General features: G+C 51.4%; 11 protein-coding genes across 11 annotated transcripts; 5 read left to right on the top strand and 6 right to left on the bottom strand.

Annotated features, from left to right (window-relative positions):
• The first annotated feature begins 507 nt into the window (after positions 1-507).
• Positions 508-3,111, top strand: BDV14DRAFT_123233 (uncharacterized protein). Its single transcript, XM_073765938.1, has 4 exons — positions 508-1,191; positions 1,251-1,331; positions 1,402-2,024; positions 2,077-3,111. The coding sequence occupies exons 1-4, from the start codon at positions 622-624 to the stop codon at positions 2,999-3,001; spliced, it is 2,199 nt and encodes a 732-aa protein (XP_073624483.1). The 5' UTR covers positions 508-621; the 3' UTR covers positions 3,002-3,111.
• On the bottom strand, positions 3,111-3,579 carry BDV14DRAFT_123238 (uncharacterized protein). Its single transcript, XM_073765939.1, has one exon. The coding sequence runs from the start codon at positions 3,470-3,472 to the stop codon at positions 3,221-3,223; it is 252 nt and encodes an 83-aa protein (XP_073624482.1). The 5' UTR covers positions 3,473-3,579; the 3' UTR covers positions 3,111-3,220.
• Positions 3,500-4,228, bottom strand: BDV14DRAFT_192222 (DUF846 domain-containing protein; the record flags this gene model as incomplete). Its single annotated transcript, XM_073771606.1, has 3 exons — positions 3,500-3,648; positions 3,716-4,002; positions 4,080-4,228. The coding sequence occupies 3 exons, from the start codon at positions 4,226-4,228 to the stop codon at positions 3,500-3,502; spliced, it is 585 nt and encodes a 194-aa protein (XP_073624481.1).
• Positions 4,229-4,759: 531 nt separating this feature from the next.
• Positions 4,760-5,856, top strand: BDV14DRAFT_203703 (HpcH/HpaI aldolase/citrate lyase family protein; the record flags this gene model as incomplete). The annotated part of the gene is made up of 3 exons (XM_073774341.1): positions 4,760-4,799; positions 4,867-5,087; positions 5,143-5,856. 3 exons carry the CDS (start codon positions 4,760-4,762, stop codon positions 5,854-5,856), a joined length of 975 nt encoding a protein of 324 aa, XP_073624480.1.
• A 630-nt stretch (positions 5,857-6,486) lies between these two features.
• Positions 6,487-9,261, bottom strand: BDV14DRAFT_180296 (CCCH zinc finger and SMR domain protein). Its single transcript, XM_073769894.1, has 3 exons — positions 7,897-9,261; positions 7,119-7,829; positions 6,487-7,068 (listed from the first exon to the last, which is right to left on the bottom strand). Exons 1-3 carry the CDS (start codon positions 8,826-8,828, stop codon positions 6,510-6,512), a joined length of 2,202 nt encoding a protein of 733 aa, XP_073624479.1. The 5' UTR covers positions 8,829-9,261; the 3' UTR covers positions 6,487-6,509.
• A 637-nt stretch (positions 9,262-9,898) lies between these two features.
• On the top strand, positions 9,899-11,859 carry BDV14DRAFT_180294 (TVP38/TMEM64 family protein). The gene is made up of 3 exons (XM_073769893.1): positions 9,899-10,841; positions 10,894-11,313; positions 11,370-11,859. The coding sequence occupies exons 1-3, from the start codon at positions 10,369-10,371 to the stop codon at positions 11,710-11,712; spliced, it is 1,236 nt and encodes a 411-aa protein (XP_073624478.1). The 5' UTR covers positions 9,899-10,368; the 3' UTR covers positions 11,713-11,859.
• A 14-nt stretch (positions 11,860-11,873) lies between these two features.
• aof2 (putative lysine-specific histone demethylase Aof2) lies at positions 11,874-16,314 on the top strand. The gene is made up of 3 exons (XM_073765936.1): positions 11,874-12,198; positions 12,288-15,923; positions 16,017-16,314. Exons 2-3 carry the CDS (start codon positions 12,542-12,544, stop codon positions 16,190-16,192), a joined length of 3,558 nt encoding a protein of 1,185 aa, XP_073624477.1. The 5' UTR covers positions 11,874-12,198; positions 12,288-12,541; the 3' UTR covers positions 16,193-16,314.
• A 1-nt stretch (position 16,315) lies between these two features.
• Positions 16,316-18,184, bottom strand: trr1 (thioredoxin-disulfide reductase TRR1). Its single transcript, XM_073765937.1, has 2 exons — positions 17,654-18,184; positions 16,316-17,574 (listed from the first exon to the last, which is right to left on the bottom strand). Exons 1-2 carry the CDS (start codon positions 17,673-17,675, stop codon positions 16,577-16,579), a joined length of 1,020 nt encoding a protein of 339 aa, XP_073624476.1. The 5' UTR covers positions 17,676-18,184; the 3' UTR covers positions 16,316-16,576.
• A 25-nt stretch (positions 18,185-18,209) lies between these two features.
• BDV14DRAFT_203698 (DUF3237 domain-containing protein) lies at positions 18,210-18,922 on the bottom strand (the record flags this gene model as incomplete). The annotated part of the gene is made up of 4 exons (XM_073774340.1): positions 18,210-18,254; positions 18,309-18,376; positions 18,434-18,643; positions 18,706-18,922. The coding sequence occupies 4 exons, from the start codon at positions 18,920-18,922 to the stop codon at positions 18,210-18,212; spliced, it is 540 nt and encodes a 179-aa protein (XP_073624475.1).
• Positions 18,923-19,276: 354 nt separating this feature from the next.
• BDV14DRAFT_180284 (uncharacterized protein) lies at positions 19,277-24,242 on the bottom strand. Its single transcript, XM_073769892.1, has 7 exons — positions 23,761-24,242; positions 22,531-23,667; positions 21,214-22,469; positions 21,036-21,161; positions 20,784-20,986; positions 20,438-20,733; positions 19,277-20,389 (listed from the first exon to the last, which is right to left on the bottom strand). Exons 1-7 carry the CDS (start codon positions 23,783-23,785, stop codon positions 19,536-19,538), a joined length of 3,897 nt encoding a protein of 1,298 aa, XP_073624474.1. The 5' UTR covers positions 23,786-24,242; the 3' UTR covers positions 19,277-19,535.
• Positions 24,243-24,938: 696 nt separating this feature from the next.
• kexB (kexin kexB) lies at positions 24,939-27,809 on the top strand. Its single transcript, XM_073765933.1, has 2 exons — positions 24,939-26,832; positions 26,883-27,809. Exons 1-2 carry the CDS (start codon positions 25,085-25,087, stop codon positions 27,589-27,591), a joined length of 2,457 nt encoding a protein of 818 aa, XP_073624473.1. The 5' UTR covers positions 24,939-25,084; the 3' UTR covers positions 27,592-27,809.
• Positions 27,810-27,814: the final 5 nt, after the last annotated feature.

Here is a 27,814-nt window from a genome sequence, read left to right as displayed (position 1 = left end):
CTAGCCAGCTCCTGCCAAGCAGACATTTGCTCCATGCCTATCTTAATGCTGAATAGACGTGTCCGCAGTATCAGTGTCTTGAATATTCTAGCTTGAGCCTATTAGTGGCTTGTTGAAGTGTGATTGACACCCAACTGTCGCATTCAGTGGGCAATTGGTGTCTGGTTGTTCAGGAGTGAAGAAGGCGCTTCCCACGCACTTCTCGCTCAACCTCCTCTTGAATGCCTGATCGTATCTTAATCTTTCTCACTTCAAAGTACCAGTGGCTTCGTTTCTGGCTTTCTTCTAGACCACTTCGAGCCGTGAGCAGGAGCGGGATCTTCGTATTGGATCCAATGGTTTCGTCCAACCGAGACTGTGGCTGCTCTTGGACGGACAAAGAAAACCAGCATTCCGCGGATCAATCCGGACGACCCAATGACCGTAATCGACAGAATGGTACTTCTGAATTCTTTGTCAACTTGTCACCTCTGATCCGTTCTTTGCCGTTGATTCTCCCCCGCCATCCGAGTCGCAGCCTGGTTTAAACCATGTCTATCTCATCACCAAACAGGGTTCCTTCATGAAGTCCATCTCCCTCCCTTATTGTCTTTCTCATGTGCTTCTACATCCACCTACGCAATGAACGACCTCTCCAACCCAGGGAGTGCCGCTCTTGCGCCTCAGCCCAGTCGGTTACCCCTTCGCGTCCGTCGCTCTGCCGTTGCTTGCAGGACCTGTCGGCGCCGCAAGATCCGCTGTGATGTGACTGTCAGTGGCTATCCTTGTACAAACTGCCGCTTAGACAACGATCACTGCGTCGTTGTCGGCCCGAAACGTCCACAAAATACAAAGCCTGCCAAACGACGCCGTGAGCCTGGTTTATCTGTTCAGAAGCCTTCGGCTGGTCTTTCCTCTGCACCACCATTGCCCGACATCGACCTTCCAGTTGAGCTGTGTCAGAACGTCTACCCCCCTGTCTTGTCTACAGAGTTGAACTGGCTTCCTCCGCAAGATGTGGCATACCTAAACAGTCAACAAGCTCTGGCCTTGCCCAGGAAAGCCATCATTCATACTCTTCTTCAGTATTACTTTTTACATTTTCATCCTTGTTTCCCCGTTGTCAGGGAGAGTGAGTTTCGGGAGAGCACCGCCTATAGCAAGCCCTTCTCGCTGCTTGTCTTCCGGGCAATGCTTTTTGCTGCTACCCAAGTATATGCACCGGTTCCCCATCTCAGTGACAGCGTTGGACTAACTCGAGAACATCATAGCACACTCCGGTTGAATGTGCCCTTGACGCTGGATACAACTCCATCTCTCACCTCAGATTCGCTCTTTATCGTTCTGCCAAGGTTGGTCGCCTTTTTACACAACAATTTCTATCCAATTGTATTTGTCGATTGGATACTAACCTATTTCTAGTCGTTGTATGACTTAGGAACAGAGAGGGATCCTTTCCACATCGCGCAGGCGGCACTTCTTCTGGCCGATCACTTCGACTATCTCGATCCTTTGGTAAACACGACCTGGATAACTATCGCTGTCGAAAACGTACGACGTGCAAGCACCCATCGAAGTCAGATGCTTGAGATCTATCAAATTCGAAAATACCGTTTATCAGATCTCAAGCGCCTGTGGTGGTGCTGTCTTTTGCGAGATCGAATCACCAGCCTCGCATCTCGGAGACCTCCTGTCCTTACGCTTGACCAGTTTGACCCTAGGAGTGCAGACGAGCTGAGTATTGCTGAGGTCTGGGACGATGACTGCGAAGCCTTTGACTCTTCCATGAGGAATGTTCTTTACCAAGCCTTAATGGGCCAATGCCGCCTTGCAACTTTGTTGACACCGCATACACTCTCTACCAATCCTTCACTTGGAGGAATAGGGCCCAATGTGTGTGTTGAGAAGGAAAAGGCAGCGGCCATGAATACCATACGCAGTCTATCCAGCTGGATCAACGAATATAAGGAGCTTCTCGGTAATAGGGAGACCAGAACAAACCTAGCAGTAGCAGTCAACTTACATCTCACCACTATATACTACATGTAAGTTGCTACCAAGATCATGTAAAGTTGTTGCTGACCCTGATCTCGTCAGTGGAGCGCATTTCATCTTACTGAACCGTCTCATCATTCTCTATCTCTTCCGGTGTCGATGCTCTTATGACATCGATGAAGCCGCTGGGTATGAACAATATCTGGGCCGACTAGTGCTCCTTGTCAGTCAGATCAACGCGGAAGTCGAATGGTTTGCGACAAATAAAGTCCTCTACTTCCTACCTATTAGCATTCGCTGCATCGTTCTTCTACCGCACGCCTTCAACGTCCTGTGGGCTGACCGATACGGACTCGAAAGCAACCTCGAGGATGCTAATGATATCCTGATTCATTATGCGAAGCTAGATGAGGATTATAGCATACGTTTTGGGCTAGCCAAACTATCACACACTGTCTTTGGCATGATGAATCTCCTCATGGCCAACCACGATGCATCCCTCATTGCGTCGGTAAAATTCCAGGATATGAACAGTCTTACTCCAGCTCAGTGTCTGTGCTTTTCCAAAATCGGCGTCCATCTATCGGTTGTGTTGGATTATGGCTTTTCAACCGGTGCTGCTCATCAGATCACGCCAGACATTATCTCATCATTGCACCGTCATATATTTTCTCGGACATCCGCCATAAACAACTGCTCGGGAGCTTCGGAATTTCGATGCGCTTGTTCAGCGTCTTTAAGTAGCTCTAGCGCAAAATCCCATACTTCGGGTGCTTCGCCCAGTGGTACGCAATCCTCGGGGGCTACCCCTAGTTCCTCGGGTGAGCCATATCATTCACTCTCCCCTCCAGTATGTCTACTTACCCCCAGCACTGATCTTACTGGGGCCTCGTGGCAAAAAGAGAACCAAGACAGTGGGAGCACCTCGCTAGAGCGGTTCAACACTGCTACCAATGTCTCGCAGCAGTCGATGCAGGAATGGGCCAGCGAGTTGGAGGTGTTTATGGGTCCTTTATTCGGACTGTAAAGTCGGTTTTATCTCTTTCTTGGGTGGATTTCTTTTGATCCAGCGCTATCGCAACTTGTGGGAGGTAATGTTCTGTATTTTTCGGGTTCGATAAGTATATTTGGCGTTCTCACTGTCGTTTTTGTTCCTCAGTCTTTTCTCTGCCAAGTCTTTTATGGATGATACTGGCTTACTTCTCTTTATTTCGTCTCATGACTTGGCCTTGGCCATGTTCGGAGTTTATATGCTGATGATTCGCGTCTTGTATCCGCTCGGGTTCACGGAGTCCATTCTTGTAATATCTCGAGCCCTTGGAGATATACACGTGACACAGTCCTCTACTTTCCACCTAATGAAACCAATATTCCCAGATAAACAGCAAAGTACAATGCATTCGATATCTGTAAGGGTATTCAAGACAGAAAAACAGCTCCGCTTCCAACCAGCTCCAACTAAACCCAGCACCGCGAGAATAGTCAAGTCCCTAAGCATCTTTAACACATACAATATACCATCCGTCTAGCGGAAGAGCCTCCCCATCAACCCCCCAGCAAGGTTACTAACAATCGCCCCCCCAAACGCACTATTCGCGTACGTCGAAGCTTGGCTGAACTTATCGCACCGCGAGAAAGCAGTCGTGTTCGTGATCGTCAGGACAAGCGCAATAGCTACATGCAAGCACCCAAATCAGCACTCATCCATAAACCTAGTAGAAGAAGGAAGAAAGTAACTCACCAATACAAGTCAACCAAATCACACTATTAAGCCGCACAATCGCCAGAATCCCCAGTCCGACCCAAAGGGCAGGCGTGACGTACAAACTCAGCCAGAAGAAGCGCTTATCTGTCGCTGTGACGGTGCGTGTGTTTGGGTCTGCGGACTCGAAGACCCAGTGGCTGTCGCCGGAGGTGGTGTTCACTTCGTTCCACCAGCGTAGGCCGACGAGGCGCCGGCCGGCGATGTTCTTGAGGTAGTAGAAGTCTGCGGAGAGGAGGAGGAGGGTGAGGATGAAGACTAGGATGCTGTTTTGGTCAGTTAGTTAGTGTCGTTTGTAGGTTCGGTTCGTTGTGATTTGATGGGACGGATCGACGGAACATACAAATTATTGATGAATAGCACGCCGAAGAGGTACATTAGCAGTGCACCGAGCCGGAACCCAAGGAAGGTAAGCAGGGTGATCGGGTGCGCGCTCAGTCGCCAGTTGAGATCGCCCTGTTGCGGCTGCGGGTTGAGTGGTTGTTGCTCCATGGTGGGTGGAGGGTGCTGATGGCACGTTCAAAGACAGACTGAGGGTGGTATGTTCGGGTTGCAATCGCAGGTCTTTGTTTGGCAACGTGCCGTCGCCTCAGTGCTTGTTGAAGTGGATGTTGAGGGAGTGGATGATGCGTTGCGTGTCTTTACCAGCGGCGGTGTGAGACGGCAGAATATCGTTTCGGCGATCAGTGGAAGGGGGGTGATTGCGCGGCTTGGCGAAACACATTGTATGAATTGGGGGTTGTGTCTGATATTTGCCTAGCCATGTTGCATAGGATGTCTTTAGGCTATGTGCACAACAATACTCAACTTACTCACATGTTGGACGCTAGAAGATGGCCGGTTGTGGCTCGATAGCCTCAGATGCAGGAACCGGAGAAGGCTTTATGCTCGTCTCCGCCGCGTCTTCGTCGCCGAGGATGTATCTCCAACTCTACTTATTTCAACCAGCCATTCTCTCCTCTCCGATCCGGTGGTATCTCCTGTTCAAATATACTGCCGTGGATTATAGACCAAATCATCACAATGGCAGCCAGAAACACCCTCCGCCGCGCTCTCCTCTACAGTACGTCACAGCTTTCCCCGCATCTACGGATGCTGGAGCTACAGAGCAACACCACTAACCATAGCAGTCCCCGGCTCATCGCAGCGCTTCATCGATAAGTCGCGATCTTTAACTGCAGACTGCGTCGCCTACGATCTCGAAGACAGCGTCACCCCACACAAGAAAGCCGAGGCTCGTTCTCTCGTGCGGAGAGCTCTCGATGAGCCCGCACCACCTAGTATCCGGGAATGCGCCGTGCGCATTAACTCGGTAGATAGCGGCCTAGCTCTTGCAGATTTGACGGAAGTGGTGCGTCCTATCCATCTGTTTAATCTTCCGCAGACATGCTAATGGAGTTATACAGCTCAAATCTCCCAACCTCTCCACCATCGTGATCCCCAAAGTCAACTCCGCCTCAGACCTCACCTTCGTCACCGACGTAATAACGCACACACTATCCCAACAACAAAACACCGCTCTCGCACAGCATGAACGACCACCTATCTCCCTTCTTGCTCTCGTCGAGTCCGCTCAATCCCTCACAAATCTCACCCAGATAACGGCCGCCTCGCCACTCCTGCAAGGCCTTATCTTCGCTGCCGAAGACTTCGCGCTTGATCTCAGTCTCACCCGAACACCCTCTCTAACCGAATTTCTCTTCGCACGATCCGCGATTGCGACGGCCGCAAGAGCCGCAAACCTCCCATCTACAATTGACCTCGTCTGCACAGCCTACAAATCCACCTCACCAGATGGTTCACCACCAGCGGTACTAGAAGAAGAATGTCGCGGCGGTCGCGGACTAGGTTTCAACGGGAAACAATGCATTCACCCAAGCCAGGTTGAGACCGTTCAACGCATCTATGGGCCTGACGAGACCGAGACGAATTGGGCGGTTCGGGTTGTCATTGCGGATGAGAAGGCTAGTCGTCAGGGACGCGGCGCGTGGACGCTCGACGGGAAGATGATTGATGTTCCGGTTGCAGAGAAGGCCAAGGCTATTGTTAGGAAGGCGGAGGAGTGCGGTGTTGATGTTAAGCAGTTGAGAGAGAAGTGGAGCGGCCAGGAGCCTGAATAGAGTCGGCTCGGTCGAGTTGAGTTGATTCTAATACTATATGCAGTCCATCAAACACAAGGAAACTTATATCTCAATATGAAGATCATCAGCAAATACTGTTCAAGAATCAATCTTATACTGGGTCACGTATTTGCCAGATGAATATGTGTGTCGCATATATATATAGAGATATATATATCCAACCAACCGCCGATAGAACTAACCATCCAAACCATCCAAACCATCCCAGAGCCTCTCAGCACCCTTCCAAGGTTAAAGAATTGATCACCAAGATTACAACTGAGTACCCTTGGCAGTGTTTTAATCTATTACAAGAATGCTTCAGCGACCGTTCAGCATAGGTACCAGTCCCATAGTAGGTAGTCTCAATTAAAGACGCGAAGCAGGGTCAAGGAAGGAAAGAACGACCTTGAACCTCCTTCGTTCCTGCCAGTTTCACGAATATGCGATCAGACTTATAAGCAGGTCGTGCCTTCCTATATCTTTTGCGCATGCACCCGTCGCTCCTTCCTCAATTGTTTCATGGGGCGAGACGGGGTAGGGAAGGCGCGACCCTCAATGGAACTTACCTTGGATGCTTCTGCCAATAATAGTTGACTGTTACTAATGGAAGGTTAAGACACGGCAGGATGTTGAAAAAGATTTATATTCTGTCACTGCGGCTCTACATCACCGCGCCTTAGAAGCTGGATCTTGCCCATAGTAAGAACAGGTTGACTGTCCCCCTCCACATCCCCCTCCCCACTTTCCTCAAGACTCTTAGCAAGAGCCTTATCGTAACTCGAGGGATCGATTCCCAGAATCCCACCAACATAGCCCCCGCGTTCACCAGGAACACTGAATTCGCGAAACAGGTATTTCCACTCGTTCAGCCAGGCCTTGACGGCCTTCCCGATCTTATCCTTGCCGTTTTTGGAGTGGTGGCCTGTCCCTGTAATGGCGTAAAGGATTCGGCGGCCTTCGCGCGCGTGCTTAAGGAGGATTTTCTCGAGGTACTCGATCGCCTCTTCCGGGTGGAGGCCGTGCAGGTCGACGTAGAGCTCTTCGGAGGCGTCGTCGAGGCCGGCGGTTAGGAGGTGCTTGTTGCGTTCTTCGTAGAGCTGGCGGGCGGCTTCGCGGTGGCATTTGCGCATTGCTTCGTTTTCGGCTTGGCCGCGGAGGGAGAGTGCTTTTGCGGCTCGCGCGTCGTTTCTGTTCCATGCTTGGGCGGCGCTTGGTTTCGTTGGCAAGTTGCTGAACAGAAGAGGGGGGAGAGTGCATACCTCTGGAGAAACTTGTTTCTCACTGTACCATGACGGATGGCTTCTGTTCGATATTTGATATATTGTTGATTCGTGCGAGAACCGGTTTCGAGCCACGGGATGTGTTGAGGCGCCGGTATCGACTGCGCAGCAGCGCTGTTTTCACGACCTTTTCCTTCTCGGCTCTGCTTGGATGAGAACTTCCCCTTTCCTGGCACCGGCGAGGGAGACATGCGGACTACATCTGCCAGAGAGGTAGGCCCGTTGTCTCTAGCTGCATTGTTATCACGGTTCTTCCGCCCGTGGTTCTTCTTCCCCGAGTTCTTTGCGTTGACGGCAGCAAGCGTAGGGAAGGCGTCTGGATCATCGACTGACAGAGCTGTGGGATTAAGTTCCCGATGTTGGTGCCGGCTTCCTGGCCGCGAATGAGGGCGCGATAGGCTTGTCATACTCCCGTTACGTTTCCCACCAAGGTGCGATGCATTTTTGCCTCCCGGAAGGCCGTAGAGGTAACCAGGATACTTACCTCCGACTTGGCCTCCCCACTGGTCGGCTGATCCAGGTGTCGACTGCAAGGGAGGAAATGCATCTGGTGCGTTATCCACCTGGAAGGCAATGCCAGCTGAAGTAATCGAGGGGTTACCATCAACACTGAGATTTGCAACCAGTGCAGAGGGGTCATGAGAAAATGGACATCCATCGCCAGCAAGACAATTGCCCATTACCCAATATCTAGAGCCGGCGATTCTTAATTAGTCACCGAAACTCAAAGGTGCCATACGAAATCTACAGAACTTACTTGCAAAGATGACTGGTCAGGTCATGACTGAACCGGCAATCTGCGCGGAGACATTGGCCAGTAGACAGCCAATATTTGCAGACCACCGGACTGCGGTTGTGAACAGGCGTTGCGGTGCTTCTGTGGGGTTCCACTGACATGGACTTTCCCACTACAACGCGACTGTCATCTGTGAAAGCTGAAGCCGCTCCCTCATCGATTCCTTGAGTTAGAGCGGCAATTGTCGCACCTAGATCATATCCGTTCGCTTCCAGAGCGGTTTCTATTTCATCGTTGGATCGCTTGTCACCAAGCACAGTGCGCAAAATATCATGAGGGCTCATATCGGGAACAAACTCGGGAGCTGTGGCACTCAGGTTTCCATGGGCACTCAAACCGCCCGTTGACGAGGTTACGCTTATCGCGTCATCTGCCACAAGCCAGTCCACATTACTATCACTGCCAAAGTCCGGGTAGAAGTCTGACATATGGCTTTGCGCTGAGAATTCATAGGCATTCAGGTTCGGGGAGTGCGGGATGGGCTGGGCTAGAGCAAGTCTCGGAGACGGACGAGGCGAGGTAAATGGGGATACGGTGGAGGACAGAGCTGGTCGAGGAAAGCCACTTCGAGAGTTTTGTAGCCATGATGTACTTCCGGGACTGGTTCCTAAGTTCGAATGAGGTGACAACGGCGTGGAAGATCGGGCCATCTGCCAGGGAGCAGGGGATGAGCGACGGATAACTGTAGGACGAGACGGCGGCGGAGAAGAATCTGGCAAGGTGCGATTTCGATGTCGCCAGAGGATGTCAAGAACGGAATTTTCGAGTGCTGGGCCAGATAATGAGGCCTTCTCGCGAAGAAAGTCCTCAACCTTCTCAACCTGGTCTTCGTCATCTAGGGAACTATCCTGGAGGATCTGGAGGCAATCCTCCAGGATCTCCTCCGCGACCATATCGGATTATTGAATGACCGTCAATGAAAGGCGTCGACGTTACGAAGGCGAGAGGAAGGAGGGGAGACCGGCCGGGATATTGAAGGTGTCGGGGAAACCAGCCAGATGTGGGGTAAAAGGAGGATAAAGAGTCCGCAAGGTAGTCGAGCTGTGAAGATAGGATGAAGGCGAAAATTGGACTCAAATATCGTAGTCCATTTTCCTCTTGATGGGCTCGAGTTTCACTGTATATATAGATGCGATAGGGGCGGGAGTCGAGATGGTTGTCGTCAAAGAAGAGCAATTGTTATGCGACAGGAGACAGCTTGCGATCCACGAATGCTCACATCGCATCGGGCCATGAAACAAACAAGCTGAAGGAACGAGGATAGAAAGGCTCGAAGTGCACAATAAGAAAGAGCAAGACAGAAATGGACAGCAGGCTGAAAAGCAGAAGACAGAGAAGCAGGATGGAAGATGGAGGAAGGTCAAGAGTGATGGGAGATGGGAGATGGGAGATGGGATGGGACGAGAAAGACGGTCGATAGGCTGAGAGACCCGCTCAACTCTCACTACAGCACAATCGGAGCTGAACGACACCGCGCTAGTAGCCAAAGAACAGATCTGGACCAGTCTGCCTCTATTCAGACGAGAGATGCGCTCTATACCACCAACGGCGCCCTTTGTCTCTTTATTTACTCTCCGCCTGCATCCTCAGGCCACTTCTCCGTCCCTTGGCGGTGTGCCTGAGGTTTGCGATGGAGATAAGACTCGATAACCTCCGTTGATGCATCCCAGGTACATATTGCATATGTGACAATAAAACCCGTACTCGGTGGTAGGCATATATAACCAACAATTACATCTCTTTCCTGCATTAGAATTGAAGAACTCGGGTACCTGTTTTGTAGCAGCTGTAACAACAACAGCATATTGGCAAACTGGCTGTGGCTGTGCTGGCCATTATCGTAAGTTACCATATTTCATACCAATATTTCAACCTAGTGCGTGGTACCCGGGTGTATCCTATGTATCGCCGCGTATCAGAGTTTCGGCTGGGTCTCGATCATCGCCAGTTCGTCACTGATGCTCCGCCTTGTTCCTTCATGGAGACTGCCCGCTGCTCGAAGCTCGAGCTTGTTGACATCCCAATCTCAAACCTATTCTTTCCTTTCTCTCTTCCTTCCCCTCCTCACGTCTCACTCATCACGCTCGATACTCCAAGTCGCCAATCGCGCAGCCCCCGCTCCTGGCGCCCAAGCAATTCTAGGCAACCTGAATTTCAGCTGATACCTTGTTACCACCTCATCACTTCCTCCATACATCCATGTTTCATCTCACGTTGAGGGTCATTTTTTACCCTCACTGATTGATAGACCGTCACTTCGCTCCCTTGCCGTTATTGCGCCTTATAGATCAACTTCATATACTACTCCCTGTTCTGGCAAAGGCCCAAAGCACCGACACTCCGACAGTGACGCAGTCGGCCATTCTCGCCGACCCGCCCGCAGATCTCCACACTATCATTTCATCACATCGAATCTAAACATATCTTGCCAATATGCCCGCAGATTACGCCTCTACCGCGCGGGCTCTTTCCGTTTCTACTTCTTCGTCCCGGTCGCCTTCTCCTCTCAGTGATGGTCCCCGTCCACCATGGAGTCAAGGTTCGACCGATTCTCGGAATAATGCCGGCTTCTCTGCGCGGCGACCAACGCCCGCGCCTAAGCAAGGAATCATGGCCCGGTTGAATGCAATGAACGAGCGCATAGTCGCCGCCTGGCGCAAAATGACGTTCTGGCAAAAGGTCGGCAGTGTTCTAGCTGTGATTGGCATGAACGTGTTAGGATTCGGTTTCCTATACATTACCGGCAGGGTGTTCCAATGGCTCGGCCCGGTTGCTGAGCAATGGGAACAATCAGCCCTCGTCTTCTTCCTGATGTGGCTTTGTGTATTTTTCGTCTCATTTCCTCCGCTGGTTGGATGGTCGACTTTCGGTACTGTTTCTGGTTATGTCTTTGGAGTGTGGAAGGGGTAAGTTGAAATCCTCATTTCTGCCATTATCAACTAACTCCAGACTTGATAGGTGGTTGCTTTATGCCTCGGCTACGGTGCTGGGTTCGACCTGCTCCTTCATTGCGTCCCGAACAGTCCTCTCCAAATTTGTACAACGTCTTGTTGAGCGCGACAAGCGATTTGCAGCTCTTGCGCTAACGCTGAAGTACGACGGGCTCAAGCTGCTTTGCATGATTCGCCTTTGCCCCCTGCCATATTCGATTTGCAATGGGGCAATCTCTACCTTCCCTACAGTGCAGCCCCTGATGTACGGGCTCGCCACTCTTATTATTTCACCAAAGCTACTGGTGCCGGCTTTTATTGGCAGCAGGCTCCGCATATTATATGAAAAAGGAGAAGAGATGAGCCTGGGTTCAAAACTTGTGAATATTTCCAGCATTATTGTTTCCATAGCTGTTGGGATCTTTACTGGATGGTATATCTACCAAAGGTATGATGCCATTACCACCACGTGCTTTCTAGCCCGATACTGACTTAATGATTCAGAACACTGTCCCGTGCCAAAGAATTAGAAGAGCGCGAGAGAGACGATATCCGACACTCACTCGAAGCCGACCATGCCGCGAACCGCCCACACCGTGCCTTCTCTGATGACCCCGCCGTCAATGCCGCAGCAAAAACACTTGCCCGTGATGAGGAAGAGCGCATTGGATTCAACGATTTTGATGATGATAATGTTGATCTAGACATTGACGATGAAGGCCGCCTTCCTCGAAGATCAAAATCTCCATACCGGGATGAATTCACAGATAACGAGTCAGATATTTTCCGAGACGGTGATGGGGCTGATGGCGAGACATATACTCTACACTCACACGTGCGACGTTAATACTGTTTAGTGGATGTTCGCATCATTGGTTATCTGTGTCCATATACCCTGTCCATATACCCTGTGGCCATGAGTCATACCTTGTATGACTTGGTAGATGATATGAATAATACATAGACGATCTCGAGGCATTTTGAACATTCTCAGCAAGAGCATAGGAATGTAGTATTTGTAGACGTATAGAGAGTGAGGATTTGTGGAGATTGCCGGATTGGGGGGTGCAGGCCAGTGCCAAGATCTTTCTTGCCTGTCGAACGAACGAACGAACACTGCAAGTCCATCAACCCTTTCCCATGTCCCCCCTCTCTACTGCGCCCCCAGGGTCTGTTTGCTGCGATAGCGAGCCACCCGAGTAATTATTGTCACTCCTTTGGATTTTCTCGTTTCTTCGAATCTCGGACTCTATCAGATCTACTTCCAGTCGCTTCCGCCTCGAGTGGTGCAATTTGCAAGGGTGGCTTTGCGAATCCACTGCACTACCTACAAGTAAGTCCAGCCCTGTGGCCAGATGAACTTCTATATGATCAAGAATCATTATTCCCATCCCCTTTATACGATTTTAACATAGTTTTAAGGTTTACATCACACACATCTGTCCTTCCATCCTCGCTGCCTCTCCTTTGCGACCACACAATTTTCCTGTACAGAGTGGGCCCACCATGAATGGACATGTTCAGATTTGATATCTGCATCGGGAGTCAGCGCAATTATGGACGAGATCCGTATCCTGGGCTTTTCAACATAGCTTAGTTGGTATTCACGATATCTAGGTCGAAGCTGGCTCATATGTCGTTCTCGTCGGGTCCCCGTCCCATATCCCTTGTTAGCGATGATGGAGGCTACACCTTATCTGGCGGTAGCTGCTCCATCAACTCAGATGGAGATCTTTCGTCCATATATCCCTTTAACCGCTGTCGTTAACGGTAGCGGCAATCCTCCGAAGCAATCTCATAGCAAACCGTCCAACGGATCGCACATTCAAAACGGGGTATTAAATTCACATTTGCCCCGAATCGATGGTCTTGCTCCAAGTACTCAACAGTCGGGCAATGTTCCTGACGGGACAAAGTCTGGAGATCGAAATAGTGGTTACATGACCTTGGACCTGATTGCAGAGACAAGCGGAAATACACCAAATGATTTCACCAGTACTTCCTTCCCTTCTACCTCCAGCAATGGGAAGTCTACCACCCCTTCAACCGTCGTGAACTTTCCGCCGTATTCATTATCTACGTCCACCGCACGACTAGATGAAGCTCCTGATTATACGAGATTCCGACCACGGTCGTCCATCCCAGCACGTCTTCCAATTGCGACATATGCCCAGCAGTGTGTCGCAGCAGCATATGCCTCGAGGCTAAACCCCTACACCCTTCATCACAAGGAACAAGAATCTTTACAGGATCATATGTGTCACCTTCATGTAACCGTTTACTTGAACATACGGAACGGGATTCTTCGGCTTTGGCAACGCAACCCCATGGTTAGTGTGACCAAGGAAGAAGCCTTGGGATGTGCCAAAGACTACCGTTGGATGGGTCTCGCCTCCTTCGCGTATGAATGGCTTGTGCGGAATGGATATATCAACTTTGGCTGCGTTGAGATTCCTATAGCTCCCGTTCCTCCAAAGAAGGGTCGCCGGAGAGAGGGCCCTGTGATTATTATCATTGGAGCTGGTATGGCTGGCTTAGGCTGTGCTCGGCAACTAGAGGGACTCTTTCATCACTATCGTGATAATTCTAGTTCACCTCGTGTTATCGTTCTCGAAGGTAGACGCAGAATCGGAGGACGTATATACTCACATCCGCTGCGAAGCCTCGAATCATCTACGTTGCCACCTGGCCTTGTTCCAAAGGCTGAGATGGGTGCACAAATTGTAGTTGGATTTGATCATGGCAATCCGCTAGATCAGATCATACGCGGTCAACTAGCACTTTCGTACCATTTGCTGCGAGATGTTTCGACTATATACGATATAGACGGAACACCAGTGGATGAGGTGCGAGACGCAACAGCTGAAAGCCTATATAACGATGTTCTGGATCGATCTGGAGCGTATCGACACAAATCAGTTATTCTGCCCACAGCAGAGGGCGACCGCGAACTCATCGATTCAGGTCGTGATATCTCAACGAGCGACGGAGTTACAGTGAGGCAGTATGAAGAAGCTAGGGCAGCGGGGACGATCGGACTGTTGCTTCCAGCGAAGCGTATTCGACGTGGTGTAGGCCACAAGACTGCGGATCTCAAACCAGCTGCAGCTCCTGCAGCGGATCTCAATGAAGCAGAAGAAACCCCAGCTGCTGTTGCATGTCAAGCCATGGGTTGGTCCTTGAAGAAAGGGGCGTCAGCGAATCAGAAGATCAATATGGATCCGATCGCGAAAGCGTCGGCGTTTCAGACCTTGGGTAATACGATGGATGAAGGCGTCCGTCAATACCAAGGGATGCTCCCTTTGACACCGAAGGACCTAAGGCTGATGAACTGGCACTTTGCGAACCTGGAGTATGCGAACGCTACAAATATTGGAAATCTCAGCCTTTCGGGATGGGATCAAGACATGGGAAACGAGTTCGAAGGCGAGCATTCGCAAATTATCGGAGGATACCAGCGCGTTCCTTATGGGCTATGGTCCCATCCAACGAAACTGGACGTTCGTACAAACAAGATTGTTACTCGCGTCACCTACGATACCGTCGGCGCAAACAAGCAGAAAACAGTGGTCCATTGTGCTGATGGAGACTCTATTCCGGCAGATATGGTCGTCTATACCGGTTCGTTGGGCACATTGAAGGATCGATCTGTACAGTTCTCTCCGCCTCTACCAGAATGGAAGCAAGGAGCCATCGACCGTCTTGGCTTCGGGGTGATGAACAAGGTAATTCTGGTCTTTGATCAACCCTTCTGGGACACTGAGCGAGACATGTTTGGCCTTTTACGTGAGCCTAGCAACAAGGACAGTATGGATCAAGAGGATTATGCCGCGAACCGAGGGCGCTTCTATCTGTTCTGGAACTGCATGAAGACAACTGGGCTTCCAGTCTTGATTGGTCTAATGGCTGGAGATGCCGCTCACCAAGCAGAATGCACGCCTGACGCTGAAATAATTGCAGAAATCATGAGCCAGCTACGCAATGTTTTCAAACAGGCTGCTGTGCCCGATCCTCTAGAAACCATCATCACTCGCTGGGCCAGCGACAAGTTCACCAAGGGGACTTACTCGTACGTCGCAGCGGAGGCACTCCCAGGAGATTACGATCTCATGGCCAAGCCAGTCGGGAATCTGCTCTTTGCAGGCGAGGCCACCTGCGGAACACACCCAGCGACTGTCCACGGCGCATACCTCTCGGGACTCCGCGCAGCATCCGACATAGCTAACTCGATCCTCGACCCAATCTCAATTCCGAACCCCCTTGTCCCAGAGAAGCCTAAAGCCACAGGGACAAGCTGGCAAATTGGAACGGCGGCAGGAACACCACTCGCGACCCCAACCATTCCCCTAGACAGCGGGACCAACACACCCGACACCCTAACCCAACAACACCCCACAACTTCAGCAGCAGCAGCAGCATCAACATTCGCCAGCCGCGCCGCCTACGACCAAGCCCTGCAAATTGCAATCCGTTTCGAAACTGGTCCACCCATCCCTCGCCCTGCCCGCTCAGGCCTAAACCCTTACATCCTGTACTCGCGAGACAAATGGCCCGCCGCCCGCGCCCGCTGCGACGCCTCGCACCAAGCATCGTCAAATAATCCCAACGTCAAAGCCCCTCGCGATGCTGTCCGCGCCGAGCTAGGCCAGATGTGGCGGCAGGCGTCGGACGAGGTGAAACGGCCGTACCTTGAAGAGGCTGAGGCGAATAGACGGACTAGCGCAGAGGCTACGGCTAAGTGGAAACTCGAGACCGCGGATTGGGAGCGAAAAGCCAAGACGGTGAGGAAGCGCTGGCGCGAGGACAATCCGTTTGAGAAGTGGGTTACGGCGCAGGTTGGTGCTCATGATGAAGATGGAGATGGAGATGGGGTGCCACCGGCGAAGAGGGCGAACCTTGGTCCTGGCAATAGCAATGGCAATGGCAATGGCAACCCAGCATCAACCGAATATCTTTCACATATTGCACCTCACCCGAGCATTAACCACTTGGAACCAAGACCAACACCCAGCTCTGACATGACGCCGTCTGCTCTGCCGAACGTCGTCGGGGATACAGGTACCTCGCACCAAGGCAATTCTTCTACATATACTGTCCCCAATGGCGGGGCACCATTAGAAGCGCAGACTGAGGTGTTGACATCTCAAATAGTAAACCCAGGTCTCCCCGATGGCGTTGCACATCATATCGTGGACGCGGGCTCGGCACCACCATCAACACAGCACCCATCCTCTTCTTCGAATCTTCAAGATACTGGTCTAAGCCTGGGACCGTCACAAGCGCCTAAACAACATGAACAAGGATATGGGCACGTCAGTGCTCAATAACGGGTTATCCAGCGATGACAATAATATTGACATTGCACGGTTGAAGACTATATTCGTGAAGTGCATAGTACCTTTACATCTTTTACTGTATTTTACATGACAAAATACGAAAGGTAGATAGACTCCTTGAAGATCTCATGGAAGAAAATAATTCTATCACGTTCTATTCTATATACAAAACGCACCGATCTGTAATGCAGTAATTATGATTCATTATGCATCACCGATGTAAACCAATAACAGGAAAATGAAAAGCGCTGAGGTCTAGAAAGAAATCCGGAAATAGAGACAATAGATATCATGTATGATGGTCTAGATGTAAGTGAGGTTCGGAAGCCTCAATTATGGTTGAGCGAAAACGTAGGAGAACGGAGGAAAAGGTATTTAGAGAGCGGGGTTGGCGTGAGCAGGCTCGATGGGTTCGGAGGTCTCGTTCTCACCAATGTACCGCTCAGCCTCGAGGGCAGCGATACAGCCGGATCCGGCGCTGGTGATGGCCTGGCGGTAACGCTTGTCCTGGACGTCACCGCAAGCAAAGACACCCTCGCGGGAAGTCATGCTGGTGCCAGGGACGGTGGCGACGTAGCCGTCCTCGTCGAGGTTGATCTGGCCCTTAATGAGGGCGGTGGCGGGGTCGTGGCCAACGGCGTAGAAGAGACCGTTGGCGTCGACGACCTCCTCCTCGCCGGTGGAGACGTTCTTGACGCGGATGTGGGTCATCAGACCGTTGGGCTTCTCCTCACCGAGGATCTCGGTGGCGACGGAGTTAAAGCGGACGGTGACCTTGGGGTGGGCGAGAAGGCGGCTAGCCATGGCCTTGCTGGCACGGAGCTTGTCGCGACGGACGAGCACGGTGACACTGCTGCCGTACTTGGCGAGGAACATGGCCTCTTCAGCAGCGGAGTCACCGCCACCAATGACGAAGAGGGGCTTGTTGCGGAAGATGGGCACAGCACCGTCGCAGACGGCGCAGGCGGAGATACCGTTCTGCCAGAACTTCTCCTCACCGGGCAGGCCAAGACGGCGGGCGTTGGCACCGGTAGCAATGATGACAGCGTCGGCAGTGCGGGCGGGCTCGTTGTCGGGGCCGTCGTTCCACTCAGTCCAGAGCTTGAAAGGCTTTTGTGAAAGGTCAACGCGAGAGATGGTCTCGGTGATCACCTCTGTGCCGAATCGGATAGATTGCTTGCGCATGTTGTCCATGAGCTCTGAGCCGCCAATGCCGTCGGGGAAACCGGGAAAGTTCTCGACATCGGTGGTGGTAGTAAGCTGGCCACCGGCAGCGGTGCCGTTGGCGAGCATACCCTCATAAAGGACAGGCTTGAGTTCCGCCCGAGAGAGGTAGATGGCAGCGGTGTGAGCGGCGGGGCCGGAGCCAATGACTACAGAAATTAGTCAATCTTTCTTGTATCGGCGAGATGATGCTTCTCGCATGGTGGCAAGAGAGCAATGAGCACATACTGACTACTGGTGTATGAACCATTCTGGAAGATGAATTGACGCGCAGCGGCGTCGAGAACGAATTCGATAGAACTGACGGCGACGAAGGCGGGTTCTGGCGATGCGACGTAAAAGCAGCAGCAGTAAACCCTAAGGAGGACCTGAGAGAAGAAAAGCGAAGTCTTCGAAAGGTTGAGGAAAACAGATTGGCGGTTTGAAAGATGAAAGACTGGAATGGAAGTCGGAGGGGGGCTTTTAATTAGGCACGAGGGGCAAAGGGTGGGGACTTGGAAAGCAGCACGACAGTGACAGAGGCAGCAAAAGATGGGCTGGACGATCAGGCTTAGCTAAGAAGAAGAGTCTTCTGGACGAAGATCAGATAAGAAAAGCGATTGAGAAGCGAGAACGCAGATTGAGCCTTGATCTCTAAGCAGGGGCAGTGGCTTCTCTTGCTTCCGAACAAATTCCGCCAGAAAAAAAAGGTGCTCAGGTCACGTGCCAGGCCGAGACCGCGGCTGATTATCAAGATGATCTCGTCACTCTTCCTCCCTCTACACCGACAAGGTACGTCCGTTACTCATGCCTCCAGCTCCAGATCCCCCGCCGTCCAGTCCGACGCAAACTAATTCTCGTTATTATTATATATCAACCATGCGTCCAGACTATGGCGACTTACATTCCACGCATCAATCTTCAAAATCGAGGAATCGTTCCCCGAGTAGATGTTGGTCAACCTTCCGATCGCTACCCCGGATTATTAACCTTCTGATCTCACCACTCGGTTGTTGATCGCAAACTCACCCAGAACACTGTTCAACCAGTAATAGTCTTCATGCCCGGTTTCGAACATCAGCCGCAGGTGCAAATTCCCCGACGGAGCTTTTGGCCCAGATGTCTGGATAAAGATGTCTGCGCCATCATCCGTGCGTAGGTTATACCTTGTGTCGGCAGAGAAGATCCCGGTCTTGGGATCAACGGTGCCCCAGTCGGCACCGAGGTCGAGGATTTCGCCTGCAGCAATATTAATGTCAATGATATCAGGTAGGTGTAGTAGTGTGTAGTAGTTTGCATACCAGACAGCCTTGGTCCCGTAAAATTTCCGCCGACAATGGGTATAGCCCGCCGAGTGCCCTTGGGCCCGTCTTCGTTCATTAGGGTGCCCCTGCAGTAGACATATGCTGTGTAGAGGTATGACAGCTCAGGGGCTGGAAGGTCTTCAGCTGCGAGTGCCGGTGATAGAGTCTGGAATGCCAGTGCCGTCAAGGCAAAGTCACGAATTCTAGAGAACATGTTGCAAATATATATATATATATAAGCACGAAGTTGAACAGGAACATGCAGTTTCAGAACGAGAGCAATTCCCTTCAACTCCATTGAAAATGTCTGGTATTTATACTTGCAATCCTAGACCTTATTTCACGGCTAATGCATCATGCCCCGTGGGGAAGCTCGAGCATACATTGCCATCGGCGTAGGATACATATAGCATCATAGGCCCATCATCTCCTCACGCTATATTCCTGGTTTGCGACGATACTTGCCAGGATAGGAAACATGCCCATAACCTCCAATGATCAGACTCGAGTAACAGCCGGTGTTGCGATTGCCGTGCACAGTTCGGCAAGACAAAATATTGGACTACCGGTTGAGCTTTATAGATCCGAGGTGCAGCTTGTTGGAGTAAGTTACCTACGCAGGGCGTTTAAGATTGTCGAGTAAATTTGCAAACATAATCCAAAATCGAAAGACCCCCTCCAATAATTTGCAGCTATATACACACGCGCAGGTCATAGCGATCATCATTCGTAAATCATCTCTAAGTACAAATCAAGCAAAGTCATAAGAACAAGGAAACATTAAGGTATTTATGTAGGTCAGTATGTACTTTTTCGCTTTCTTCCACTCAAGACCGTCCAAACCACTTCTTGATGCTTGAGCTGCGCTTGACATTAGGTCTGGCTTCTTGTTCCGGACCCAGGAAAAGCTCGGAATCGTCTTCATCATCATCATCGTCGTACTCGTAACTTAGGCGTTGAGGAGCGGGGGTTGATACTGGTCGACCGGTAGCCATAGGGCGAACTGGAGGCGCTCGTTCTTGAGCAGCTGGGACAACAGGTTCATCCTCATCGCTATATTCATCCTCGTCTTCTTCGGCGTCTCTGTCTCCGTCTCTGTCCTCGTCAAGGGAAGGCTTGCTCGACGCGTTACGTCTAACGCCGAGCCACTTCCGCCAACCCTTTGTGACTGGCGCCGCGGGGGGATCGTACTCTGAGCCTTCGAACCAAAGCGCCGGTATAAGGAGTTTATACGGCGTTGTGATACCGGAGGGATCCTTGGGGTTGAGCTCAAGGTTCAGCGTGACGGCAAGCCCGCCCTCAAGGTTGACAAATGCCCCCATGCCATCGTCTACGCGTTTTGATGCCCTCTTCGAAGACTTCAAGCTAAGGTTCGTGGGGCGACGGAGGAATGGACCAGGTCGGAAGTCGGCGTCTCCTTGGGGTGGGAAGTAGGAGTCACCGGTTCCGGCTTGCGGGAGAGCGCTGTCCATACTCATTCGGCGCTCTGGGGGAACGCGGTCCAGGTTGAATTCTCTTGTGGGCGGTCGACCCTTACCCGAGAGCCGTCGGAGAAGGCCACCTTGTGGCCTTTCTGATCGGTCTCCGCGACCTAATGAGAGTGTTCTTTGAAGCATGTTAGGGCGCGGTTCATTAGAAGGAGCGGGGGATTCGGATTGTGGAGTTGCGGGTGGTGTTGTGCCTATACTCTGTTAGATGGATAGAAAGGTAACTGGAGTGTTAAACATACCAGGCTCATACAAGCGTATAGAGCACCAGTTGCGTCGAGGTAGCAGACGCTTGTTGTTTCGCTGTTTGTTGTTGACATCCTGAGAGAAGATAGGGATCATGTCTTCGTCAGTATTACTGTCCATATGGTGAACTTGGTTTCGGCGATTGAGTGTGTCGGAAATCATCTCAGTGGTTGGAGCGTCTGCAATTCCGGACGAGATGATGTTAGGCATGTACCGGTAGTCCTTGTCCTTGCCAATATTGAGGGTTGGGTTGGAATAGAATTGCCCGACCGCAGCAAGATGAACATCGCCACTGTACGACAATCAGTATGCATATACAACCAAGCGATGGTGCTTTCGTACCTCAGAATAGTGACACGAATTGATTTCTCAGCCGCAAGGTCCTGTAAGTCTTCTATCAAGTACTTTCGCTCCGACTTGTGTTGCTTTGCTGTCCAGTGGTCGTCGAATATTTCAACCTTCGCGCCGTGTCTGTTGACCAAGCCACCAAAAAGCCCGGCCTTCCCGAGAGATTGCCGGCTGTTCAATATATTTTTTACCATGGCCTATAACAGAGTGAGCGACGGCGCAATGCCAGAGACTGTGTGGACTTACCACTCGAGGGTATGCAAGCGGAATGCTTGTTAGCACGATCAAGTGCTTTGTCTCGCCTCTGACAATCTCGCGGTGACAGCGGTCCCAGATTAGATCGGAAGTGCGCTCACTTATGATCTCATCGCACTATTAACCTGGTCAGCATGGCCAATTTCAGGAAAGCCAGAGCAAAGCCTACCATCCGCTCAGTCCTGCAGTCAAGTCCCAGGAAGGACATTCCATTGCCAAAAGACATGAACAAGCTACGACTGCGCTGGTTGATGTATGGCCCAGGCTCGGGTCCAAGAATCCAACTAGGCTCATCGGCTTCAGTCTCTTCTGGCACGCTATGATGCTGGAATAGTAAGTAGTACTTGAACGCAAGATTCCCAAGACCCGAGATTACAGCGGAGCTCATGAACTCGTCTGGGTAAGATCCGAAACCCTCGAGAATCTCATGGTCATTCCACATATTCACCATTGGTATCTGAGAGTTGGCGAGTGAAAAGAGGCCTTGTGAGAACCAACTAGAGTAACTTTCCAGGTATCCATTCTCTAGTTCGTTCTTGAACTCAGGATTGAGTGGCGTTTCGTACTTTTCGCTGGCATCTTTGATTTTGAGCCATTCCTGGAAATGAATGGAGTTTGAGGTGACCTTGTCGTTGAAAATTTGATCTCCGCCACCGACCATGACATGAAATGGTCGGGTCTGGTGTTCATTGAGGACATCTCGCCATAAGGGATCCGGACCGCAGAGCTTGTCGGAGTCCACCCCTGGAGTAAACCCATTGCCTGAATGGTACATGACATTCATCGATTGCCCCCGAGCTGGCACCCAAAATCCAAGGGCAGGGCCTTGGTTTAGACGATATGCGATCCGTTTCTGCTTTTCACTCAACTCGATCTCCAGATTGAACCTCCAAAACGTAACGTCTCTGCCTGGGTCTGCATACAGACGGAAACCAGGGATTTCTTTGTACATACCAACCGTTTCCCCGTCCGTCGAGTGTATTCTGTTGGCAGGGATCGGCTGCTTGTATCCGTAGTCAATGGCACTCGGAGACATCTCATAAATTCCATCATCATTCTCAACGGAGGATAGATCAAGCTGCTCCTCAGTGTGGTCCACGGGTTTGACGTAAAGTGGGCGACCATCTCGGCCCAGCTTCATCAACCCAGCTGTCGGATCAATATACTCGGGTGCTAGCTGTACTCCCTCGCTGTTGATTTGTACGGGCGGCGGGGGAAGAAGATCCATTGGTTGAGAAAACAGCCTTAGTGTTGGCACTGGCTCATACGATGAGATCGAGTCTTTGGTGACAATCAGAATACTGCCCCTCCAAATCTCCTTGTCATACGGCCCATTGGGTCCATCAATTCGTGTTCGTTTCAACCCTGAATAGCGAAGTAAAGGTCCGCTTTTGAGGAAAATCAGTGGCTGGAAGCGTTTGTGAGCTGTTAAAACGATTCGATGTCAGCGATTCAACATGAAAATAAACTTGACGTGACAACTTACAAGCTGGCTTTTGAACAGGTGCTTTCTGGTATTCTTTCGGCAATGCCCTACTCTTCCGACGGTCACGGGCACCTGCTTCCCACCAGGCTTTGTTTCTATCCACATCTTGTGCCTGTAATTCAAAATCAGATACGCCAAGCCTCAGAGTGGGCGCAATCTTCCATTCTGACAGCGGCGGTGGTGTTGGCGGGGGCACATTGAATGAAACAGTATGGCGCTTGGATTTGGTTTGCGAGCGCTGGATGCTTTCCTCGCTTCCAGGTATAATGGACTCTCCGCTATCTTGTATTTCGTGAGGAGCAGGTATTTTGTCCGCTACAGGCGTGATAGCTGGTGAGTCGGCCGGCGACTCACTTCTTCTGGTCTTCTGAGTGTTGATGGCGGGCAAAGGGGCTCTCGTCTTCGCAACAGCAGGAGGTTGGTCAGCCATCGAAGCTCTATGTTGAGCTGGGGGGCCGCTTTGCTCGGGCCGAGGTACTGTAGGGATCTGAGATGATAGTGATCGACGATTTTGGCTGGGGGCTTGGTGCGGCTCTCGCATGGGCATGGGCATACGAGGCTCTTCCGGCTGGTGATTAATCGAAACCGATCGTCGAGGGACGCTACCTCCTTTAACACCTTTCATAGCAGGAGGCTTGTTGCTTGCGTACTGAGACTCTAATAGCGGACTCGCCATAGGGTCATGGAGTGTCGGTGCCCTGGCACGAGAGGTGTTGGGTCTCGCAGGCTCTGGTCGCTCCATTGCAGCGATGCTGCCCTGCCTTTCAGATTGTCCATTTTCTTGCGGCTTTGGCTCCTTTCGTGACGGTCGCCAAGAAGGAAACTCACTTCCGTGTGCAGATTGTTGAGGGACTGCCCGGGTGTTGCTTTTTCGAGCCTCCGAAGCAGGGGAGACTACGGGCTTTGCGGATTCGGCGGCCATCCGCTCTCTCAACTTTCGCTCAGCTTCCAAAGCACGGGCTCTCTTTTCTTCTTTGCTGATTCCACCAAGCGCTACCTCGAGCTTTTGTAGCGGAGATCGATTGTAGGCCCAGTCATGCTGCTCGCCTGACGACTTCACCGTGTCAGATCGACTCAGGCGCGGCGTCTGATCTTGTGAAGTTGAAGTAGCATGGCTACCATATGATGCCGAAGGATCTGTTAAGCATCCCGTCAGTAGATTTCTCAAGCGCCATTGAAGATACTCGCTCAGCTCGCTGAAAACAAAGTCTACGCCGGAGGGAAATGTACCTGGAATTGCTGGCTCGGCTGCCATGGCACCGGTTACTCGTGCAGCTGTGTCCTATATATGAATCCTGACTGATCAAGTCCCAGAGGTTTTGCTGGAGAATTCGTGGGTGAAGCTTCGATTCAATATAATTGACCGCGGCTGCCTAACACCGCAGTGAGAGGTTGTTGCGCGGAACTGGAGGATTAATCAAAATGTAATCCGTGGATGCAATTGCCTAAACCGCCATGTCCTCGATACAGAGGTTCCAATACCGTTGTCTCGACACACCGGGTCGGGGAGAAATAGACGTAGATTCAGTGGTTGTGCGAGGCTGCGGGTGTAATCTAGTAGTCGGAGTATATGCAAGCAGCGCAGCCGAATGATTATGAATGGAGATTCGGCGACAGTATCCAGCCAAATGGAAAGAACGCAGTCAAAGGGTATAGCCTGAAAAAACGGATTACTGAGAAAGAGAATGGAGAAATTGTCGATGGGATTTAACAGAGATGACGCTGAGCTGCATTATTGCAAGAGTGGCTGGGCCCAGCCTCCTCGTCTGTTGCTGCAGCTTGCGGGGCTGCACGACAGGTGAAATGCCAACCAGACACCTTCGATCTGTCTGCTTTGATCTTGCTCTTGTTTCATGTGGCCGAGCAAGCCAATGCTTTTGCAAGCGAACTGCCGAGTATCTGAGGTATCTGGTGTATACTTGTGCATTTGCTGGTATTACCCTGTCGCGGGGATTCGGTATATTTTTATTTATGGTGCAAACTGAAAGGATTAAATTCTCATAAGATGATATGACTGATCTATATAAGAGACAAATAGAAGATATAGCATGGTACAATATGCATTATCCGAAGTCGAGTCTTGTACCAGCAAACAGTGGCAGCGAAAGCATATTGTTTCCCGGATTGCGCGATAAGTCCGCCCGGTGGCCACATCTCCACTATAGCCGTGTATGCCTTACTATTCAGGCACATAAGGCTGTTCCCGCCCAGCGTTCAGGAGGCGATCAGTGCCTCAGGTCCCCAGTCTCACCAGAAGAATAACTAGTCCTCCTCCAGGCACGGTCATTTCACTGCCGCTCCCAATTCATAACTCTCTCAGCTCTCTGGGGATTTCTTCTTTCTTTGTTCTATTCTTGCCATTGTCATTTCTATCTGTGGCCAAATAGACGGCGCTTTCTTTCGTTCAACTTTGGGGCCACGTCGTTTCTGCTATTCCATTTTCTTCACTCGCCGTGCTCCGATGTCAGCCTATTAGTTGTCCTCATCTCGCTCAATCTAAGCAGGAGTTCTGTTGTTCTCCCTCCACTCCTCTCCTGCCTTCGCTACCTTCGCCATGCGTTTGACTAGTGCAGCGGCAGCCTTGGGCTTGTTCTGCGCCGCTACCGCTTCCCTCCACTCTCGCCGTTCTTACGAAACTCGTGACTATTTCGCCCTTCACCTCGACGCCGCATCCTCCCCCTCGGATATTGCTCAACGGCTTGGTGCTCGCCATGAAGGTCAGGTAGGAGAGCTGGACGGCCACCATACCTTCTCTTTGCCGAGGGAAAATGGCGCGGATGTCGATGCGCTTCTGGAGGACCTACATGTCAGGAGAAAGTTGCGACGCCGCGGCGCCGACAACGCTGGGCTCGATAAGAGAAATGAAGACCTCGACGGCATTCTATGGTCTCAAAAACTTGCACCAAAGCAGCGTCTAGTGAAGCGGACGCCGCCTCTGGAGCAGCTCACCAAAGACCTTCCCCGCCGCGAAGAGAACGTCGAGGCCGTTCAAGCCCGCAGCAAGCTTGTCTCGACCCTTGGGATCGAAGATCCCATCTTTGAATCCCAATGGCATTTGTTCAACACCGAGCAAGTGGGCCATGACTTGAACGTGTCAGGAATCTGGCTGGAGGGCATTACCGGCAAGGGTGCGACGACGGCTGTCGTCGACGATGGCTTGGACATGTATAGCAACGATCTCAGCCCGAACTACTTTGCTGAGGGCTCGTACGATTTCAATGACCATAGTCCGGAACCGAGGCCCCGCCTGCGCGACGATAGGCACGGAACCCGGTGCGCTGGAGAGATCGCAGCCGCGAGGAACGATGTTTGCGGTGTCGGTATCGCATACGATAGCAAAGTTGCCGGAATCCGCATTCTGTCTGGAGCCATTGATGACACCGATGAGGCTAGCGCCATCAACTATGCTTATCAGGATAACGATATTTACTCATGCTCTTGGGGGCCCCCTGATGATGGTCGTACTATGGAAGCCCCTGGCATCCTCATCAAGAAGGCAATTGTCAACGGCGTCCAGAAGGGCCGGGATAGTAAGGGATCAATCTTCGTCTTCGCAGCTGGAAATGGCGCGTCGGCCGGGGACAACTGCAACTTCGACGGCTATACCAACAGCATCTACAGTATAACCGTCGGAGCTATTGACCGTGAAGGCAACCATCCATCATACTCAGAGTCCTGCTCAGCTCAGCTGGTGGTCGCCTACAGCAGTGGTGGAACTGATTCCATTCATACCACCGACGTTGGTACGGACAAGTGCTATTCCTCTCACGGTGGAACTTCTGCCGCGGGACCCATGGTTGTGGGTGCTATGGCTCTTGTTCTGAGTGTCCGTCCGGAAATCACATGGCGTGATGCCCAGTATCTCATGGTCGAGACTTCAATTCCAGTTCATGAAGACGATGGAAGCTGGCAAGTTACGAAGTCCGGAAGAAAATTCAGTCACGATTGGGGTTTCGGAAAGCTTGATACATACAGCCTCGTGCAGCGAGCCAAGACCTGGGAACTGGTGAAGCCACAGGCATGGTACCACTCGCCGTGGCTGAGAGTCCAGCATGAAGTTCCGCAGGGCGACAAGGGCGTTGCTTCATCCTGGGAAGTGAGCGAGAAGGTGATGAAGGACGCCAACATTGCTAGACTGGAGCATGTTACTGTCACTATGAACGTCAACCATACCCGCCGTGGCGATCTTAGTGTAGAACTGCGAAGTCCCGATAATGTGACCAGCCACCTCAGCACTCCAAGAGTGCATGATGATGCTGAGGTTGGATACGTTGACTGGACATTCATGACCGTCGCTCACTGGTAAGCATCCCCAATCAAACAGTTTCTGAGCAGCGCTAACTTTCAGTCAGGGGCGAATCGGGTGTTGGCACCTGGACTGTCATCGTCAAAGACTCGACCGTTAATGACAACGTTGGCGAATTCCTCGACTGGCGACTGAACTTCTGGGGCGAGGCCGTCGATGGATCAAAGCAGAAGTTGCACCCACTTCCGGATGAGCACGACGACGATCATACCATTGAGGATTCTATCGTCGTTACAACCACCGTGGAACCTGCTCCGACCCAAACGGATCCTCCAAGTGCTCCCTCCCACACCGTTGACCGTCCTGTCAACGTCAAGCCTACTCCAGCGGATTCTGAAACATCCACTGAATCTCCTACCCCTACACCTTCTCCTGTCTCCGACAGCTTCCTTCCTTCTTTCTTCCCGACATTCGGTGCTTCCAAGCACACACAAGTATGGATCTACGCCGCGATCAGTTCAATTATTATTTTCTGCATCGGTCTCGGAGTTTACTTCCACGTCCAGCGACGCAGACGCCTCCGCAATGACCGTGACGACTACGACTTCGAGATGATCGAGGATGAGGATGAGACCAAGGCCATGAATGGGACATCTCGCCGTCGCGGTGGTGAACTTTACAATGCCTTTGCCGGCGAAAGCGAGGAAGAGCCTCTGTTCAGTGACGAGGATGATGATGACGAGCCATACCGAGACCAAACAGGTGCTGAGCCGAGGCGAAGCACCAGCGCTAATGATACCCGAAGAAGCGACTAGATCAGTCGTGATTGTATCTATATATTCCATCCTTATTTTTTATTCCCTTGCACCTCCCCCTATTGCCCGTGTTTCTGTCCGTTATTGCTATTCTTGGATTTATTGCATTGCTCAGATCGGCGCCACGTCCGAAACAAATGAACAGACTGTACATATGAATACAAACCACCGCTGGGAAACCCAGAAGCGGTTGCAAGCTGGAAATAGATACGATGATGTGATT

This window comes from Aspergillus stella-maris (assembly GCF_047715825.1).
Source record: "Aspergillus stella-maris strain CBS 113639 unplaced genomic scaffold BDV14scaffold_63, whole genome shotgun sequence".
In the NCBI taxonomy this organism is placed as follows: domain Eukaryota; kingdom Fungi; phylum Ascomycota; class Eurotiomycetes; order Eurotiales; family Aspergillaceae; genus Aspergillus; species Aspergillus stella-maris.
This window is presented reverse-complemented; position numbering and strand designations above follow the sequence as displayed.

What these genes read in the sequence shown, in the direction of transcription:
- trr1 (XM_073765937.1), bottom strand. Translation starts at nt 17,675, where the DNA reads ATGGTTCATACACCAGTAGTCA. An exon ending in GGTTCATACACCAGTAGTCA is followed by an intron (nt 17,575 to 17,653) that starts GTATGTGCTCAT and finishes TAATTTCTGTAG; the next exon opens with TCATTGGCTCCGGCCCCGCC.
- aof2 (XM_073765936.1), top strand. Translation starts at nt 12,542, where the DNA reads ATGATGGAGGCTACACCTTATCTGGCGGTAGCTGCTCCATCAACTCAG. An exon ending in GAACGTCGTCGGGGATACAG is followed by an intron (nt 15,924 to 16,016) that starts GTACCTCGCACC and finishes CATCTCAAATAG; the next exon opens with TAAACCCAGGTCTCCCCGAT.
- kexB (XM_073765933.1), top strand. Translation starts at nt 25,085, where the DNA reads ATGCGTTTGACTAGTGCAGCGGCAGCCTTGGGCTTGTTCTGCGCCGCT. An exon ending in TTCATGACCGTCGCTCACTG is followed by an intron (nt 26,833 to 26,882) that starts GTAAGCATCCCC and finishes ACTTTCAGTCAG; the next exon opens with GGGCGAATCGGGTGTTGGCA.
- BDV14DRAFT_180296 (XM_073769894.1), bottom strand. Translation starts at nt 8,828, where the DNA reads ATGGTCGCGGAGGAGATCCTGGAGGATTGCCTCCAGATCCTCCAGGAT. An exon ending in CTGACCAGTCATCTTTGCAA is followed by an intron (nt 7,830 to 7,896) that starts GTAAGTTCTGTA and finishes CGCCGGCTCTAG; the next exon opens with ATATTGGGTAATGGGCAATT. An exon ending in AGAAACAAGTTTCTCCAGAG is followed by an intron (nt 7,069 to 7,118) that starts GTATGCACTCTC and finishes AACGAAACCAAG; the next exon opens with CGCCGCCCAAGCATGGAACA.
- BDV14DRAFT_123238 (XM_073765939.1), bottom strand. Translation starts at nt 3,472, where the DNA reads ATGCTTAGGGACTTGACTATTCTCGCGGTGCTGGGTTTAGTTGGAGCT.
- BDV14DRAFT_180284 (XM_073769892.1), bottom strand. Translation starts at nt 23,785, where the DNA reads ATGGCAGCCGAGCCAGCAATTCCAG. An exon ending in ACTGCAGGACTGAGCGGATG is followed by an intron (nt 21,162 to 21,213) that starts GTAGGCTTTGCT and finishes CCAGGTTAATAG; the next exon opens with TGCGATGAGATCATAAGTGA. An exon ending in TATACGCTTGTATGAGCCTG is followed by an intron (nt 20,390 to 20,437) that starts GTATGTTTAACA and finishes AACAGAGTATAG; the next exon opens with GCACAACACCACCCGCAACT.
- BDV14DRAFT_180294 (XM_073769893.1), top strand. Translation starts at nt 10,369, where the DNA reads ATGCCCGCAGATTACGCCTCTACCGCGCGGGCTCTTTCCGTTTCTACT. An exon ending in GTCTTTGGAGTGTGGAAGGG is followed by an intron (nt 10,842 to 10,893) that starts GTAAGTTGAAAT and finishes CAGACTTGATAG; the next exon opens with GTGGTTGCTTTATGCCTCGG. An exon ending in GGATGGTATATCTACCAAAG is followed by an intron (nt 11,314 to 11,369) that starts GTATGATGCCAT and finishes TTAATGATTCAG; the next exon opens with AACACTGTCCCGTGCCAAAG.
- BDV14DRAFT_123233 (XM_073765938.1), top strand. Translation starts at nt 622, where the DNA reads ATGAACGACCTCTCCAACCCAGGGAGTGCCGCTCTTGCGCCTCAGCCC. An exon ending in TGCTTTTTGCTGCTACCCAA is followed by an intron (nt 1,192 to 1,250) that starts GTATATGCACCG and finishes AGAACATCATAG; the next exon opens with CACACTCCGGTTGAATGTGC. An exon ending in CTCTTTATCGTTCTGCCAAG is followed by an intron (nt 1,332 to 1,401) that starts GTTGGTCGCCTT and finishes ACCTATTTCTAG; the next exon opens with TCGTTGTATGACTTAGGAAC.